A 17,452-nucleotide genomic window follows, 5' to 3' on the forward strand; every position below is an offset into this window, starting at 1 on the left:
ATAGGACTCACACACACACACACACACACACACACACACACACACACACATGTACACATACACACACACACACACACACACATGTACGTGCACACACACACACACACATGTACACACACACACACACACACACACACACACACACACACACACACACATGTACACATACACACACACACACACACACATGTACGTGCACACACACACACACACACACACACACACACACACACACACACACACACACACACACACACATGTACGTGCACACACACACACACATGTATACACACACACATACACACACACATACACATAGCCACATAGACATATACACACACACTCTCTCAAGCACACATACACATATATATGTATGTATTCATACATGCACACATACGCACACATAGCCACACAAACATGTTACCATGGTAACAACTCCTGTCACAGCAGCAGTAGCTCCGCTCTTTTCCGTTTATTCTGGCCCAAACAAGATGACATTATATAATATTATTAAATACGAATATTATAATATTAATATTATATAATAATATTATTATACTTAATATTATACTTATGACATATACGTATCACTTAGCAACCAAACACCGCTGCATTGCATTGTGGGTTTCTGTTTAGCTAGTGTACATCAATCCACACTAATAAATGTCTCCAGATTGAGTATGGATAGTACATACTATTGAGTATGGATAGTACATACTATTAAGTATGGATAGTACATACTATTAAGTATGGATAGAAATACTATTGAGTATGAATAGATCATACTATTGAGTACGTACTAATGTTTCGGACGCACTAAAACATTTTTTTTGCTACTCATTAGGTGGAAGTTTGGGATTTCGGCCGCAGCTTTAGGTTGAGGTGGTTCTGCCCCGAGTCCAGACTCTCAGGCGGGTCGACGCCTTCAGGGTGAGTTCAGAGGAGAAATGCGGTTCCTCCACGACCAGCTAGGGTCCGGGTCCGGGTCCAGGTCCGGGTCCGGGTCCGGGTCCGGACCTGGGGTTCTTCTGCCGACCACAATGTTTTGGATACGGACCCGGAAACCGCGGCTCCTACGCAGACCGGCCTCCTGCTTTGGTTCCAACAGTGGATCCCCCTCAAACCCCTTTTCCACCAAACCGGTTCCAGGGCTGGTTCTGGTTCTGGTTCTGGTTCTGGTTCTGGTTCTGGTTCTGGGCCAGTGCTGAGTTTGGAACCGGGCTTTCTGTTTCCACTGACAAAGAACTGGCTCCGGGTCAGAAGAACCGGTTCCAAGGTAGCAGAAACTCTTTACTGGGCTAAGATGAAAGAGCCGCTGGTTCACCAACTTGTGAACCAGAACCAGAACCAGAACCAGAACCAGCCCTGGAACCGGTTTGGTGGAAACGGGGTACCAGTGGTCCAGTCTGGTTCAGACTGACTGAAGACACCTGAAATGTCATCACAGGACACTTTAGTCCAACACGTCACCATGGAAACGTTATTTACATCTTTTACTGTCGGCTAATAATCCGTCCAGACTACTTCCGTTTGTTTGTTTAAATTGATTTATTTTTATTTATTCTTTATTTCAATCATTGATAAAATAAAACAACAAACAATTCAATATGAACACAAACGTTCCTAAATTGTGACTGAAAGGTAGCAGAAAGAAGAAGAATCTTATTTAATCTCCCCTTTTTCCGAAAAAATCAATTTACAAAGAACATAAATTAAAAAATTGAAAAGTAAAGTAAACAAAAAACTAAAATAAAATAGCCGACACAGACAGTCACATTCCTTTTTACTTCCCAAGTTCCAATTCAGTTAATACCAATACAACAACAAACAATGTTCATACCTTTCATGTCAATCAAACGTAACTAACATATTTCATTATATTTCATTATATTTCCTTAACATACAGGCTTTAATTGTTCTTTTGAATGTAATGTTTGATTTGATTCTTTCTTTTCTTTGTTCAGATTGTTCCATAAACTGATTCCTTTCACAGAAACACAACGTTCCATCAATTTAGTCCTGAATCTTGGTTTTTTAAAGATCTCTGTTCCTTTTAAGTTTTACTTGCTTTCTCTTTTTTCAAATCTTTTCTGAATGTTGATTGGTTAAATTATTCTGTTGAACAATTACAAAGTGAAGTCTGATTTTAACCAGGTTGTGTTTAGTAAATTATACTGAATTAATTAATTAATTAGTTATTAATTCACTTAATTAGTTAATTAATACTTTGGTTAGTTGTAACTGGATGGGGTTGAGCAGCTCTGACGTCATCACAACAACAATTCACTGATGAAGTTGTTATTTTGTGTGAATCTGTCTTTTGTTTTAGTTTTTAGTTGTTTTTTATTTGTTTTTGTTTTTTGTTGCTTCTATTAAACTTGTTCAGTCTCGTCTGCGCTCGCGCGCGTCCGCACGAGCGCTCTGAGCGCGCGACACGCACTTTCTGAAGTTTCTAGTTCAGTTGCTGCAGCGGCGCTCGGTCCAGCCCGTCTCTGGTACCGTCTCCTCCGGCCCGGTTCCGTCTTTATCCTGCGGTTCCGTCTAGTCTCGTGCAGGTCCAGTTTCCTCCAGCCCGGTTCCGTCTAGTCCAGTCTTTTATCGTCCGGTACCGTTTACATTCGTCCGGTTCCGTCCAGTCTCGTGCGGTACCGTCTCCTCCGGTCCGGTCCGGTCTTATTCCGTCTAGTCTGGCCCAGTCTGGTCCAGTCTTCTTTTCTCCGGTACCGTCTAGTCTCGTCCGGTACCGTCTCCTCTGGCCAGGTCCAGTCTCGTCTCCTCCGGTTCCGTCCTTCTCTGGCCGCTCAACGGGACCGTTTAGACCCAGCTCGTGTCCCGGTACCGGACGGTTCGGAGGATCCCGGAGAAGAAAATTGGATAAAACCAGAAAGTGTCCCGGCTCGGTTCTGCCTCAGAGGTTCGGTCAGAACCCGGACTACTGGAACCCCTGTTGCCCCGGTTCTGCTCGCCTCCCCCCGGTCCAGCATGGCCTGGTCGGTTCTGGTTCTGCTGTCTCTAGTCTGGTCCCGGTTCACGGCGGGAGTCCCGGACGGAACCGACGCTCAAGGTAACGAACCGAACCGAGCCAGCAGAAAAGTTCTGCTGCTATTAATACTAGACTGGTATTTGGTTTATTTTATTTTTATTTTATTATTTTATTTTATTATATTATTTTATTATATGATTTTTATTATATAATATATTATATTTATTTATTATTATTTTATTATATATTTATTTATTATTTTAATTATATTATATTATTATTGTATTATATTTTATTGTTTTATTTTATTATTTTTATTATTGTATTTTTATTATTTTATTATTTTATTATTTATTTTATTATTTTCTATTATTATTTTATTTTTATTATTATTATTTTTTATTTTATTATTATTATTTATTTTTTATCGTTTTACAGAACCATTACAGAACCTTATTGATGATTATTGATCTTATTGATGGTTATTGATCACTTATTTTGGATGTTGCGGTAGATCCTCCTGAGGGACACTACGGGTGTTTTTGGTTCTTGTTAAAAACGCATATCTGTCTGTCTCACCTGTAGCTCAGTTATATAGTTATATAACCACATATTTCACCCAAAACAAACTTTTATTGTGAAGCAGAAACTGGAAACGAACCGAACGAACCCGGAGCGGTTCTGCTCGGATCGATAGTGACGTCATACGGAAGAGTCTCAGGGCCAGGCAGGAGGAAAATAAAAATGATATTTTAGAGGAAGGGTTTTTTTTCATTATGCACTTCGAGAAAAAAGTCGAAATTTTAATTTTATTCATGAAATTTTGATTTTATTCTTTAAATTTTTACTTTTTTCTCGACTTTTTTCTCGACATTTTGACTTTTTTCTCGAAATTGTACGACTTTTTTCTTGAAGTGCATAATGAAAAAAAAATCTTCCTGTAAAATATCATTTGTATTTTTCTCCTGCCTGGCCCTGATCCTCTTCCGTACGTCACCCGTGTTTGTCGGTTGCCATGGCAGCGAAACCCAAAACCGTGAGTCTGCGACCCGTAAACCTTCACCCCGAGTTTCTGCTCGTTACCCAGAATCCCTCTGTGACTCCGGTCCCGTTTGCTTCTGGTAGAAAAAAACTTAGTCTGAAACATCTTGAGAAAAGGTTTCCGGTCATTATTGTAAACACGACTGTCTACGTAGCAACCGTAACTAAGGGGCGTGGCCTGGCCAGCTGTTTTCAGGACCGTCTGCGTAGCAACCGTAACTAGGGGGCGTGGCCTGGCCCAGCTGTTTTCATAGCAACTGTAACTAGGGGGCGTAGCCTGGCCAGCTGTTTTCATAGCAACTGTAACTAGGGGGCGTGGCCTGGCCAGCTGTTTTCAGGACCGTCTGCGTAGCAACCGTAACTAGGGGGTGTGGCCTGGCCCAGCTGTTTTCATAGCAACTGTAACTAGGGGGCGTGGCCTGGCCAGCTGTTTTCATAGCAACCGTAACTAGGGGGCGTGGCCTGGCCCAGCTGTTTTCATAGCAACCGTAACTAGGGGGCGTGGCCTGGCCCAGCTGTTTTCATAGCAACCGTAACTAGGGGGCGTGGCCTGGCCCAGCTGTTTTCAGGACATCTGTCCCTCAGCCTGGACGGTTTTCCTCCCCATGACGTGGACATTAACTCAGGTTTTATGGATCTGAATGTCTGTCTGTCTGTCTGTCTGTCTGTCTGTCTGTCTGTCTGTCTGCATGTCTGCATGTCTGCATGTCTGTCTGTCTGTCTGTCTGTCTGTCTGTCTGTCTGTCTGTCTGTCTGTCTGTCTGTCTGTCTGTCTGTCTGTCTGTCTGTCTGTCTGCATGTCTGCATGTCTGCCTGTCTGTCTATTCAGCACATATGTTAACAACAGAAAGTGATGAGGTTTATTGTTCCAGTTTATGACAGTCGGGGGGTAGGACATCGTTGCCGTGGCAACCTCCTCTTTCTGCAGGTGTCCACCAGCGACGTCTTCACTTAATTAGTGCCACGGCTGCAGCAAGAGGCACTCCTCCTCCAAAGCTATGCAATAGCAATGGAGGAGGAATGCTACTAATGTTATCCTGCGGGTTTATTTTTCTGATTCATTTTCAGGACAAAACTTCGGTTCGCTACTCCTCCTACAGCTTTGAGAAAACGCCAAAAGTAAAAACGTAGAAACGTGCGCCTTAAGCGGGAATCGTGTGCTATGACTTTTATTAGCGATTGGCATGCACGTTTTTGCGCAACGTGCACAAACGTGCGCTTTTTGCCCCATCCGGAACTCATTGCGTGAACTTTGGGGCCTCACCACTCGCACACCGTTACTCGAAAAATTCTGAACCGATTTAGAAAGTTGTAGGTCCTGAATTTAACTACAGTCCTGTGGATTTTCAGAGCGATTGCACAAAGGGTTTTTGCACGAGGTGCAAAAACATTTCCAAATTTCCAAACTAATGGGGAACTATTTTCCCATGTATTTGTATGGCCCCATTAAAAGCGGATGGGAAAATGTCGAGAAAAAAAAGACAAAATTCACCTTTTTTCTGAGTCATCTAACTTGCTCATACTTGCACGTAGAACTGTCATTCAAACTTCAAAACGGAGGAAAACTTCTCTTCTCTCTCCAAACCTGAAACAGTTTTTTCCTAAAATGTACACTTTTCAAGATATGAGCGCTCAAGCGAGGAATGGAAATCACTTTTTTGTCAAATCTAGAGTGAAGTTCTAATTTTTTAGAGTGAGAGAAACATTCAAAAATGACCATAATTTTTATTTGTAACTCGAGCTCACGGCCGAACCGTAAAAGCTGGACAAATAATTTTTGGTCAAAATGTAGACATAGGTGTTGGGATTCATATAATGTGACTTTGACAGGCGGGGTATGCACAAAATATAAACGGGGGGGCTAACAGCCACGCAAATTCCTGCCTCGGTCTCCATTGACTGCAATGTAATAAAAAAAATAAAAAAGTTTTCTTCAAAAAAATCTCACTTTGTTTTCGAACTGCCGTTACTAACACATTTTAAGGAATATCTGAATAAAATTAAGATTGTCAGAATCTGCCGGGTTCTGTGTCTCTCAGGATGTCTTTGTTTTTCTGCTAGGAGCTATGGTTTTCTCACAAATCGGAGTTATTTGAGAACTTTCACAAGGCAAAAGCTGGGGTTTACTCACGGTGAACCTTCCTCAGGTTCGAGGTTCTTGTTGTCGGGGCAACCAGAGCACAGCTGTTGACTGATTAGACTGAGCATGACTGGTCACATGACCCAGTCAGTAAAGACTTCATATACTTTAACCTGGAAAATGGAGAAATCTGAACCCTGACCTTTTGACCTTAGATGATCAGCACTCCTGCTGGGAACCGGTTCATGGGATATATATATATATATATATATATATATATATATATATATATATATATATATATATATATATATATATATATATATATATATATATATACTATATATATATAAATATATACATTTGTATATTATATATACAAATTAGCCCCGCCCCTTCTTCTCATTGGCCGATATGTTATAGTCCAATAACTTTTGAATGGTTTGACATAGAGAGTCATGGGTGGTGTCATTGGACTCGGTATTGAGTCCTTCACCTTTATTGCTTTTAAAATGTGCACAAATGTGCAGCAGCCCGCCGTGGTACTCTCGAAATTTCTGCGAGGAAATTGGCTAGTTATCTGTTACTGTTGTTGTTGGTTTCAGCTCATCTCAGCGACCGTTTCTTCTTCTTCAGGGTAAAAGTTACAGTAAGGTAGATTTCACCGGGATGCTGTTCCTGCATTTCCACGACAACCAGTAGTTCCTCATGGGCTGATCTGAGTTTAGCACCGATGAGGAAACGTAGTCAGAAATGTGTCATAAAAAGATAAAGAGGTGAATCTGATGGTGTCTGGAACTCTGAAGTATCTGCAGGGAAGTTTCTCCCACAGCATTCCCGGCGTTCCTGGTGTTCCCAGCTTTTCACGGGGTTCCCAGGGTTCCTGGCGTTCCTGGTGCTCCCGGCGTTCCCGGTGTTCCCGGCGTTCCTGGTGTTCCCAGCTTTTCACGGGGTTCCCAGGGTTCCCGGCGTTCCCGGTGTTCCCGGCGTTCCTGGTGTTCCCAGCATTCCTTGTGTTCCCAGGGTTCCCGGGGTTCCTGGTGTTCCCAGTGTTCACCGGCATTTCCGGTGTTCCTGGCATTCCAGTGTTCCCGGTGTTTCCGTCGTTCCTGGTGTTCCAGGTGATCCCGGTGTTCCTGACGTTCCTGTCGTTCCTTGTGTTCCCAGCGTTCCCGGCGTTCCCGGTGTTCCTGACGTCCCCGATGTTCCCGGCATTCCCGGTGTTCCCAGCGTTCCCGGTGTTCCTGGTGTTCCCGCTGTTCCCGGTGTTCTCAGTGTTCCCGGTGTTCCCGCTGTTCCCGGTGTTCCCAGTGTTCCCAGCGTTCCCGGTATTCTTGGCGTTCTAAGTGTTCTCGGTGTTCCCAGCGTTCCCGGTATTCTTGGCATTCCAGTGTTCCCAGTGTTCCTGACGTTCCTGGCATTCCCAGCATTCCTTGTGTTTCCAGTGTTCCTGGTGTTCCCGATGTTCCATGCATTCCCGGGGTTCCCAGTATTCCCGGCATTCCCGGTGTTCCTGGCGTTTCCGGTGTTTCCGGTGTTCTCAGTGTTCCTAGCGTTCCTGGCGTTTCCGGTGTTTCCGGTGTTCTCAGTGTTCCCAGCGTTCCATGTGTTCCCAGTGCTCCTGGTGTTCCCGGTCTTCCTTGCAATCCCAGCGTTCCTGGTGTTCTCAGTGTTCCAGTGTTCTCAGTGTGCCCGGCGTTCCCCGTGTTCCTGGTGTTCCCAGCGTTCCTTGTGTTCCCAGTGTTCCCAGTGTTCCTGACGTTCCTGGCATTCCCAGCAATACTTGTGTTTCCAGTGTTCCTGGTGTTCCCGATGTTCCATGCATTCCCGGGGTTGCCAGTATTCCCGGCATTCCCGGTGTTCCTGGCGTTTCCGGTGTTTCCGGTGTTCCCAGCGTTCCTGGCGTCCCCGCGTTCCCAGTGTTCCCGGTGTTTCCAGTGTTCCCGGCGTTCCCAATGTTCCCGGTGTTCCCGGCGTTCCCAGTGTCCCTGGTGCTCCTGGCGTTCCTGATGTTCCCAGCGTTCCCAGTGTTCCCAGCGTTCCCAGTGTTCCCCATTTTCCTGACGTTCCCCATGTTCCTGATGTTCCTGGCGTTCCTGATGTTCCTGGCGTTCCCGACGTTCCCAGTGTTCCCGGTGTTCCCGACGTTCCTGATGTTCCCAGCGTTCCCAGTCTCAGCTCTGAGCTTTAATCAGCAGCAGAGTCTGAGTCAAAGTTTTCACGAGCAACGTGTTTTCAAACCTCCTTCCTCTTGTGGTTTCAGCGTAACGAGCTGTTCTGCCTTCACGGGTTTTAATCAGGTCCAGGTGTGAACCGGCCCCACCAGGCCCCTCCAGGCCCCCCCGGGGACCGCAGGGACTGCAGGGCTGGATCCCCGTCAGTCACTCTGGGTTATGTTTCCCCCCTAACAACGAGAGAGGGGGGGGGGGGGGGGGGGGGGGCGTCAGGTTTGCAGCTGTGGTTTTAGTCCAGATGTTGAGCAGCTCGTTCCCAGACCATGAAACCGCCGCCGCAGGCTCCCAGATAATTTAAGAGACGAGAGTTTCCACGACCCGGGAACCTGACCCGGGAACCCGACCCGGTCCCCTGCAGGTCCTGCTGCCACATTCAGGTGCGTCGTAACCTCCATCGGTGCAGCGGCGGGTCGGACGGGAAGCCACAGGTTGTTGGGTCGAATTCTTCCAGTCAGAATCCTGAAGAGTTCAGACGCTTTTATTGCACACGTGTGTTTAAGTTTCACAGTCAGTGCGTTTACATGGGAAGTTTAATTCCTCTTTAATTCAGAATTAAAATTAAATCCTATTCAAAATGAGTAAAAATTACCATGTAAACACCTAATTCTGAATGAAAATGGCCATTCAGAATTAAACTTAATTCCGAAGTAAGTGGCTGGTTTATTTCGATTTTAAATCTGAATAGAATAATTCCAGATCATGTATAAACTCATTCCTCTTTAAATTAATCCCGGTCTTTCTTTCTGCTCGTTCCCTCGCCCGTCTGTCTCCATGATCTTATATTCCACTGGGCTGGTTTTCCAAACAAAGTTTCAAGATGCAGCAGCAGTAAACGCTGGTCAAGAGCAGAGAACATTTATTTAAGAAATAGAAATCATTAAAAGAACAGATGGAAACAGGAAACATCAAAATTGTGAGCTTTTCAAAGTTGTAGCGGCTAATCAATCAATCAATCAATCAATCAATCAATCAATCAATCAATCAATCAATCAATCAATCAATCAATCCAATCAATCAATCAAATTTTATTTATATAGCACCTTTCATCCAGGTACATGAAATAAAAAGTGCTTTGACATTTTGACTGAAAAATAAGCATAATAAACAAATAAATAAAAACTGGGAGACCAAAAAATAAAAACTGGGAGACCAATGCACCCTGACATACAATATAGTTAATTAAAATGAAAAAAGAAAAAAAAAAGATAAAAGTTCAAGGATTAAGGCTAAAAAATAATCAGTCCACAACAATAAAAAATAATAAAAACATTATAAGAGATAGATAAATAAATAAAACACATACCTTTAAAAAATGTTAAACAGAATAAAACTATAAAATGTGATGCTACATAAAAGCCAGACCAAAGAGATTAGTTTATAGTCTACGTTTAAAAATGTCCACATTTCCAGCTCCTCTCCTCTAAGTTAGTTTTTCTTCCGGTAGTTTAACTTCCGGACCGGTCCCCCCCCCTATCCAATCAGAACCTTCCCAACCCCCAGACCTGGAGAGGAATTGGAGAAAGACCAGCAAACGTTTTTTCCATGTAAACCTAAATTCAGAATTACTATTTCCATGTAAACTCCAAGGAAAATAGTTTAATTCTGAATGATTTAATTCTGAATAATGAATTCTGAATTAAAAACATCCTGTAACCGTGTCCAGTAAAAGCCTGATGTTTGATCGCTCTGCTCCGCAGTGATCGACGTGTTGGGGCTCCAGGACTCCAAGCAGAGCGTGGCCGCCGTGGAGAAGCTGTCGGGCGGACTGAGCGCGCTCAGCGACATCTACCTGGTCTCCACCTTCAGGCTGCCGCCCAAGATGGGCGGAGTCCTGCTGGGCTTCTACAGCAAGCAGGACAACAGGAAGTACCTGGAGGTCGCCGTCATCGGGAAGATCAATAAAGGTTGGTGATCGTCCGACTGCAGGTGTCAACGTCTCTGCAGGAAATATGTTTCTCTGCTATGGAAAGATCGAAGCCCCTTTCCACCAAACCGGCTCCAGGACTGGTTTCTGGCTCACAACTCGTTCAACTTCTGAACCGGTTTGTTTTTCCATAACTCGGGTTCCAAGGTACGGAAAAGTATTAGAGCCAGACAGGAGAAAAATAAAAATAATATTTTGGAGGAGGAAGATTTTTTTTTTCATTATACACTTCGATAAAAAAGTCGAAATGTCGAGAAAAAAGTCAAAATGTTGAGATTAATGTTGAAGTAAAATTTTGAGAAAAAAGTGAAAAAAGAACTTGTTTTCTAGGTGTAGGTTATCACTTTTAACCTACACCTGCCAGCCAATCAGAATCGAGTATTCACACAGACCGTGGTATAAAAAACTTGGGACGTTAACACTTAAACGTTAACGTCCCAACTTTGATAAAACAAAAGAAATGTATTATTCGTAGGGCTGTCAAAGCTTAACGTCCTCTTAATGCCAACAATTTTTTTAACGCACGATTAACACGCAGGTTAAAAAAAAAAAAAAAAAATGCGTATTCTATTATTTCTGGCGGTCGACGGCAACGCAGCTTGAGGAAAAGTACGGTGGATTACTGCGTGAACCTTTTTGAAAAGCGAGGAAAGATGGAGAATGAAAAGGGACTTTTGAACGGCTAGTTCACTTTCAAAAAGATGCAGATGGTTCGCTGGACAAGACTAAGGTTATTTACATGTTCTGTCGATTTGAAATGAAGTACCATGGAAATACGTCGAGTCTCAAATACGACTTTCAAGCCAAAAACACGACCGATGCAGTAACAGCATCACCCCCATCAAAACCAGACAACGCTGGATAGCAGCTGCAGAAAAGGCGCCTGGACGAGTCTGCACTTTATAGGTTGTTACTCCCTGCTGGTACATGTGCACTTTATTTGTTTGTGTTTGTAATTAATTTTTTTTTATCACCCTGTTTTCATCCCTTAGGAGAAGATATAATTACATGGAAAATTTAACTGCACTTAAATGCACTTCTTGTACAATGTTTGTGATGCATATGGTGTTTTACATTGAGCTGCTTAAAAAAACCAGGGATCTTACGTTTTTGTGGAAAGTTTAATAAACATTGGCATAAAGCAGCATATTTGCCCTTTCTCATGTTGTTAACAGTATTAAAAACATTAAAAAAAAGTAAATAATGTGTGATTAATATGCGATTAATCGCGAGTTAACTATGAACAACATGCGATTAATCGCGATTAAAAAAATTAATTGTTTGACAGCCCTAATTATTTTTACCGGTAATTCAGAATAAATAATGACCAAAAACAGCTTTAGAGCGTGAATGCGCCAGACTTAGAGGGTTTAGCGCTCAGAGCTCCTAAGAAATGTGAATTTTTAACCTCGTACCACACGGCGTGTTTGGAGCCACCTAGTGGTCACAGGAGGAACCGCAGCTTTGCTTCTGTCCTCGTTGCTTCAGCCTGGAAGTCGGAAACGTTTATTGTATGGAGGTAGATTTGTGTCTTAAAAAAAAGATGGCTTCAATCAAAAAATATATTTTCAATTAAAAAAAAGAAATTCACTTTCAATCAAAAAAAATGATTTTGACACTTCAAAATCACTCAAACATGTCTGACTCTGGTCTGACCAATGGGAAGCTCCGCCCACTGCGGGATGTTTGTGTCAAAATCATTCAATCAAAAAAAAAAGACTTCAAAACTTTTTTCACTTCAATCATCACTTCAAATCGAAAAAAAAAATATTTTCAATCCAAAAAAAACTGTTCAAATGCAATTTTTTGGGTCTCAAATATTTTTTTGCATTCAAACACTTTTTTCTTTGATTTAAAAAGTTATTTTTTATTGAAGTGATTTTTTTTCATTGAAAATATTTTTTTTCTTTTTGAAGCAACTTCTTTTTTGATTAAATGATAAAGACACAAATGTCCTACCCATAATAATACGGCCCAAACACAAAACAACACTACTTCAATTAAAAAAGTTGCTTCAAACTAAAAAAAACTTCACTTCCATCAAAGAAAACATGTTCAATCAAAGAAAAACAGTGTTCAAATGCATTTTTCTTTACTCTCAAATAATTTTTTGCATTCAAACACTTTTTTTCTTTGATGGAAATCATTTTTTGATTGAAGTTCATTTTCTTTAATTGAAAATATATTTTTTGATTGAAGCAATCTTCTTTTAATTGAATTTGAGACACAAATCTACCTCCATATTATTGACTTTTACACATCTTTTATGCATCAAACTCCCCGATTCTCCAAACTGAGAGCGCTGAAACAGAAACCCCTAAATTACCCAGAAACCCTTCACAAAAACCCGCTGCAACACATCCAGACTCTCCCGCTGAGGGTTTCCAAAGGTCACGAGGAAACCTGCGGTTAACGCCGCCCCGCTGCGCCGGCTGACTGTCACGTTTTAGGATTTATGGTCTTCTGTTTCGCATTTAACACGTTCTCGTCAGAAGTCGTCCCGGCGGACGCTCGGAAACATTGAGGAAACGTTGAGGCTCGACGGTTCCGGTCGGGAGTTTGAATCCAGACGGCGTTTGAAGCCGAGACAAACCCGTCGATGACGAAGTCTGCGGCCGCCTGGAACCGGTTCCATCTGGTTCTAATGAGCTGGTCTTCGTTCAGTTCAGCCGATTACTTTAATCTGACACGTCTCTTAAGCCGGGTTTGTGTTCTGACTCGTCCGGATCTCCGTGTGGCGTAAAGTTGCTTTCGTCAACGAAAATTATGACTAAATATCGTCGTCAACGAACCTTCATCACCTGAGGAAAACGGGACGAGACTAGGGATGGGCGGTATGGACTAAAAAATGTATCACGATAATTTCTGGCATTTATCCTGATAACGATAAAAAAAATACCAATTCAACTGCATCTTTGTAACTATAAATCTATCACCACATTCAGTCTTTGGAGCCAAATCACTGCTCTAAAAGATACTAAATACTAAACTACACCAATTACATTGAATTAATAAAAAACAATTAAATATGTTACACCTGTACTGCAAAACTGGAATGACACAAACACGTATCAACGGGAATTTATCCTTCTTTCTTTCTTTCTTTCTTTCTTTCTTTCTTTCTTTCTTTCTTTCTTTCTTTCTTTCTTTCTTTCTTTCTTTCTTTCTTTCTTTCTTTCTTTCTTTCTTTCTTTCTTTCTTTCTTTCTTTCTTTCTTTCTTTCTTTCTTTCTTTCTTTCTTTCTTTCTTTCTTTCTTTCTTTCTTTCTTTCTTTCTTCCTTCCTTCCTTCCTTCCTTCCTTCCTTCCTTCCTTCCTTCCTTCCTTCCTTCCTTCCTTCCTTCCTTCCTTCCTTCCTTCACGTACGTTGTGCGTGGATTTAACACAGAACCGCAGAGAATTTTTTTGACGGTTTATCGTGAATGGTAAAATATCACCCATTCCTAGACGAGATGCAACGAAAATGCTGGTCATGTGACAATAACGATAATTAAATATACAATGCAATATCGTAGAGGAATAAAAACAAGACTAAAATGTAGATTACAAAATAAAAACTGCTAAAATGTGTCTTCATTTTCAAAACGAGATGAGACGAAGTGTTATAACAAAGATCTTTTTTTAGGTTTTTCCTCTGGTTTAGTCTTTAAATCAGTTTAGTCTTTAGATCTCTGGATCCACTTTCCTACATAAACGTGGAAAAGAAAACCCAATGTGTCGTTGAAAAAGAAAAAGATGGGGAAAAATGCAGAAAAATAAATATGTTGTAAACTCAAATGAGAGTCTTCTGTATCTGGAATGAATGTATTCTGGAGTCTATAAGGTAACAAAAATATAATAACTAGACACAAAATTCCCTGGAAATGTTGAACTGCCACGGTACTGCCGGATGATTGATTTTGATGACATTCCCTTTATCAAAAAATTCAAAAGTTATTTCAGAAAATAGGAACTATCACATATCGACCAATCAGAAGAAGGGGCGGGGCTAATTTTCACCAATGAAGGTCAAATACTCAAAACCGAGTCCGATGACACCACCCACGAATCTCTATGTCAAACCATTCAAAAGTTATAGCATTTACTGTGGGTTATTCAGGAAGAATAGCTGCAGTTTTGCTGCAGCTAATGGGGATCCAAATAAAACTATCAAAAACTATAAACTATCCCTCCTCTCCTCAGTCCTGGTCCGCTACGTGAGGGCCGACGGGAAGATCCACACGGTGAACCTGCAGAACGCCAACCTGGCGGACGGACGCAGCCACTCCATCATCGTGCGTCTGGGCGGCCTGCAGCGCAGCAACATGGCGGCGGAGCTTTACGCCGACTGCCGTCTGGCCGACTCCAGCCAGGGCCTCCCCCCGCTGGTGGCGCTGCCCCGGGAGGCCGACATGGTGGAGATCCGGCACGGACAGAAGTCCTACGCCCGGCTGCAGGTGAGACGGGGGATGCACCTCCACACAACGGTCACTGAACTAAATTAAAACTGACTAAAATAATATTAAATACTAGGGCTGGGCAAGTTCACGCGTTATTATCGCGTTAACTCATTCATTTATTAACGCTGACATTTATTTTATCGCGCATTAACGCATGTTGCTCACATGCTTTTGTTTTGAAAAGTCTTTTGCCGGCTGCTGCGGAACCGGAAGAGAGTTGGCGGAAAAACATGCGGAAAAGCTAAAACAGACATGGAGAGCGGTAAAATTACGGTAACATGGACATTTTCATTTTAAAGTTCTCCCAGACGGCGGATTCGACCCCTGGAAAGGAAATTTCAATAGTGATTTTTTTTTTGGTGCTTCACACTTTCTAACAGGGACATTTGGTGCTGAATATAGACGGTAATGCTGCTCCCCGTTAAAAGTTTCTGCTGTTAACTCAGAAATTGCCTGTTTTAATGTCATGATTGTGGATCAGGATTTTGTTGGTACTTTTTTTATTTTTCATAAAAAAACAGGATGACATTAATGCCCTGGCAGTGGCAATAAACTATATTTTATTTGACATTTTTACACTAAATATGTGTTACTGACAAGTGCTGATGTTTGCACAACAAATGTTATGGCACTCTGGTTCATACCTTTATAAATAAAAATGCACTTTACACAACTTTTGAATTCATTATTTGATTTTGCATATACAATGTGGTTAATCGTGATTGATCAGGGAAATCATGCGATTAATTGCGATTAAAAATTTGAACCTGAGGTTCGCCACAGCGGTCCCGGAGGACGCGGTCCCGGAGGACGCGGTCCCGGGGGCGTCGGAGGCGGAGACTGAGGCGTGGCGCTGGAGTGGGTCACTCCGCTGGTCCCGCAGCCTCTGCCTCCCGGCCTGCAGGCTGCGGCGCCAGCAGCGCTTCCAGCGCCGCGAGCTGCCGCTCACCCTGGCCCTGAAGCACGGCTGCCAGGTCTGCCATTGCTCGGCCAGCGCCTCCAGGGCCCGCTCCGTGCCTCCCTTCTCCATCCCGTTGGGCCCCACGTTGGGCGCCAGTGTAGCACGGCGAGTGCCACGGGGCCCGACCGACAGGACAGAGAGGACACAGAGTTTCAGTGCAGGAACCTTTTATTTCACCCAACACCAACTTGCGTGCTTCAGCTCCTTCACAGCAGACTCTCAGTCCGACATCAACAGCAGCTTCAGTTTCCCACGAACCTTTTTCTGCTGTCCAGCCCCGCCTTATCAAGGCTGGCAGGGTGGAGAGGTTGACGGGCCACACCTGTGTCCCGTCAGCCTGAGTGGCTGCAGCTCCTCCACCCTGCCACAAGTCCTGACCTACATCCTGTTGGACATCTGGGGAAACATCTGGAACCTGCATCTGGAGAAGAAACAGTTCACACCTGAGACACCTGGAGAAGCTTGTCCATGAGGACCAGGACACCTGTCTACAGGTGGACAAGTGTCTGAATATGAAGTTGAGGATCCATCGTTTCTGTCCAGGACCGTTTCATTGGTTTTTTCTACCATTCTGTTGATCAACATTCGTTCAGTTAATGATTATTTGTGTTTATTTTTGTCAGTTTTAAAGTTTCTCAGTGACTATTGTGGTTTTCTTCCTTCTTGACCAACAAAGTTTCTTTTAGACTGAGCATTGTTTTGGTCTGAGCTGGATGTCTCGGCCTGACGTCACCGTGCCGGTCGGGCCAGAACTTGGTTCCTGTTTTGATTAAACTTTTAATCTCCAGAGAGCGGCATCACGGCGGGCGGGATCCGGCCCCGCGGGCCTTGAGTGTGACTCATGTGTCTTCCACCTTTGATTCGTCTAAAATTAGATATTTCAAGAGGTTTATTTCCGTTGAAAGTGCCAAAGTGATTTATCTTAGGTTGTAAAACGTAGTCAGGCCTGGATTTGAGATTACACGAGGGGCCGCTTGTTCTTGTTTCAGCCGTCTGGGGCGTCGGAGAAAAATGACTCATAAACTCGACTGGATGGAGGTTTGTGAGCCGTCCAGATGATGTTCAGATCCCTCCTCCCCTCCACCCAGGGGAAAATAAAATCCACTTCCAGCAGAGTAGAGATGATGAAAGTGAGTCTGAGAAAAACAGAAGCGTTGGTAAGGAAAGGAAAGGCAAGTTTATGTGTACAGCACAACTCAACACAAGGTAATTCAAAGTGCTTTACATCAACATTAAAAGCAGCAAGACACAATTAAACAGTAAATAACAAATAAACTGAAATAAAATGATAAGAAAAGAGGTGAAATAATAAATAGCACAAGTTGTTGAAAAATAATATGGTCCAGTTTCCTGGTGTAATACGGTCCAGTTTAGTCCTCTTTATAGCCGGCCTGGGCTGAAATAAATCGGCAGTGGCCCTTTCTGCGATTTGGGGTTCATGCCCAATGAGGGGGCTATTCCTTATCACCGAAGGGCCGTGAACGAACGAACGAACGAACGAACGAACGAACGAACGAACGAACGAACGAACGAACGAACGAACGAACGAACGAACGAACGAACGAACGAACGAACGAACGAACGAACGAACGAACGAACGAACGAACGAACGAACGGTATTTATTTCGGTCTTAAGTCTTTTACAAGTTATTTAACAAAACAAAATGAAAAAAGTAAAATAAACATAGCTTTTTTTGCCGTAGCTTATAGTGCCTACCCTTTTTATCTTGTGATCAGCTTAAATCTGAAACATTAGCATTAATCCGTGAAAACAAACAATGCATAAAGAAGA

At 42.9% G+C, this 17,452-nt stretch overlaps 1 protein-coding gene across 1 annotated transcript in view; it reads left to right on the top strand.

The window, feature by feature from the left end:
- The first annotated feature begins 2,473 nt into the window (after positions 1–2,473).
- The window catches only part of thbs3a (thrombospondin 3a), a 42,769-nt gene continuing 27,790 nt past the window's right edge, over positions 2,474–17,452 (top strand). The window contains exons 1-3 of the mRNA XM_061717745.1: positions 2,474–3,064; positions 10,036–10,242; positions 14,443–14,696. Coding sequence (XP_061573729.1) covers positions 2,983–3,064; positions 10,036–10,242; positions 14,443–14,696 — 543 coding nt within the window. The 5' untranslated portion in view covers positions 2,474–2,982. The remainder of the gene's footprint in view (positions 3,065–10,035; positions 10,243–14,442; positions 14,697–17,452) is intronic.

Source organism: Cololabis saira, chromosome 3 (genome assembly GCF_033807715.1).
Source record: "Cololabis saira isolate AMF1-May2022 chromosome 3, fColSai1.1, whole genome shotgun sequence".
NCBI classification, from domain to species: Eukaryota; Metazoa; Chordata; class Actinopteri; order Beloniformes; family Belonidae; genus Cololabis; species Cololabis saira.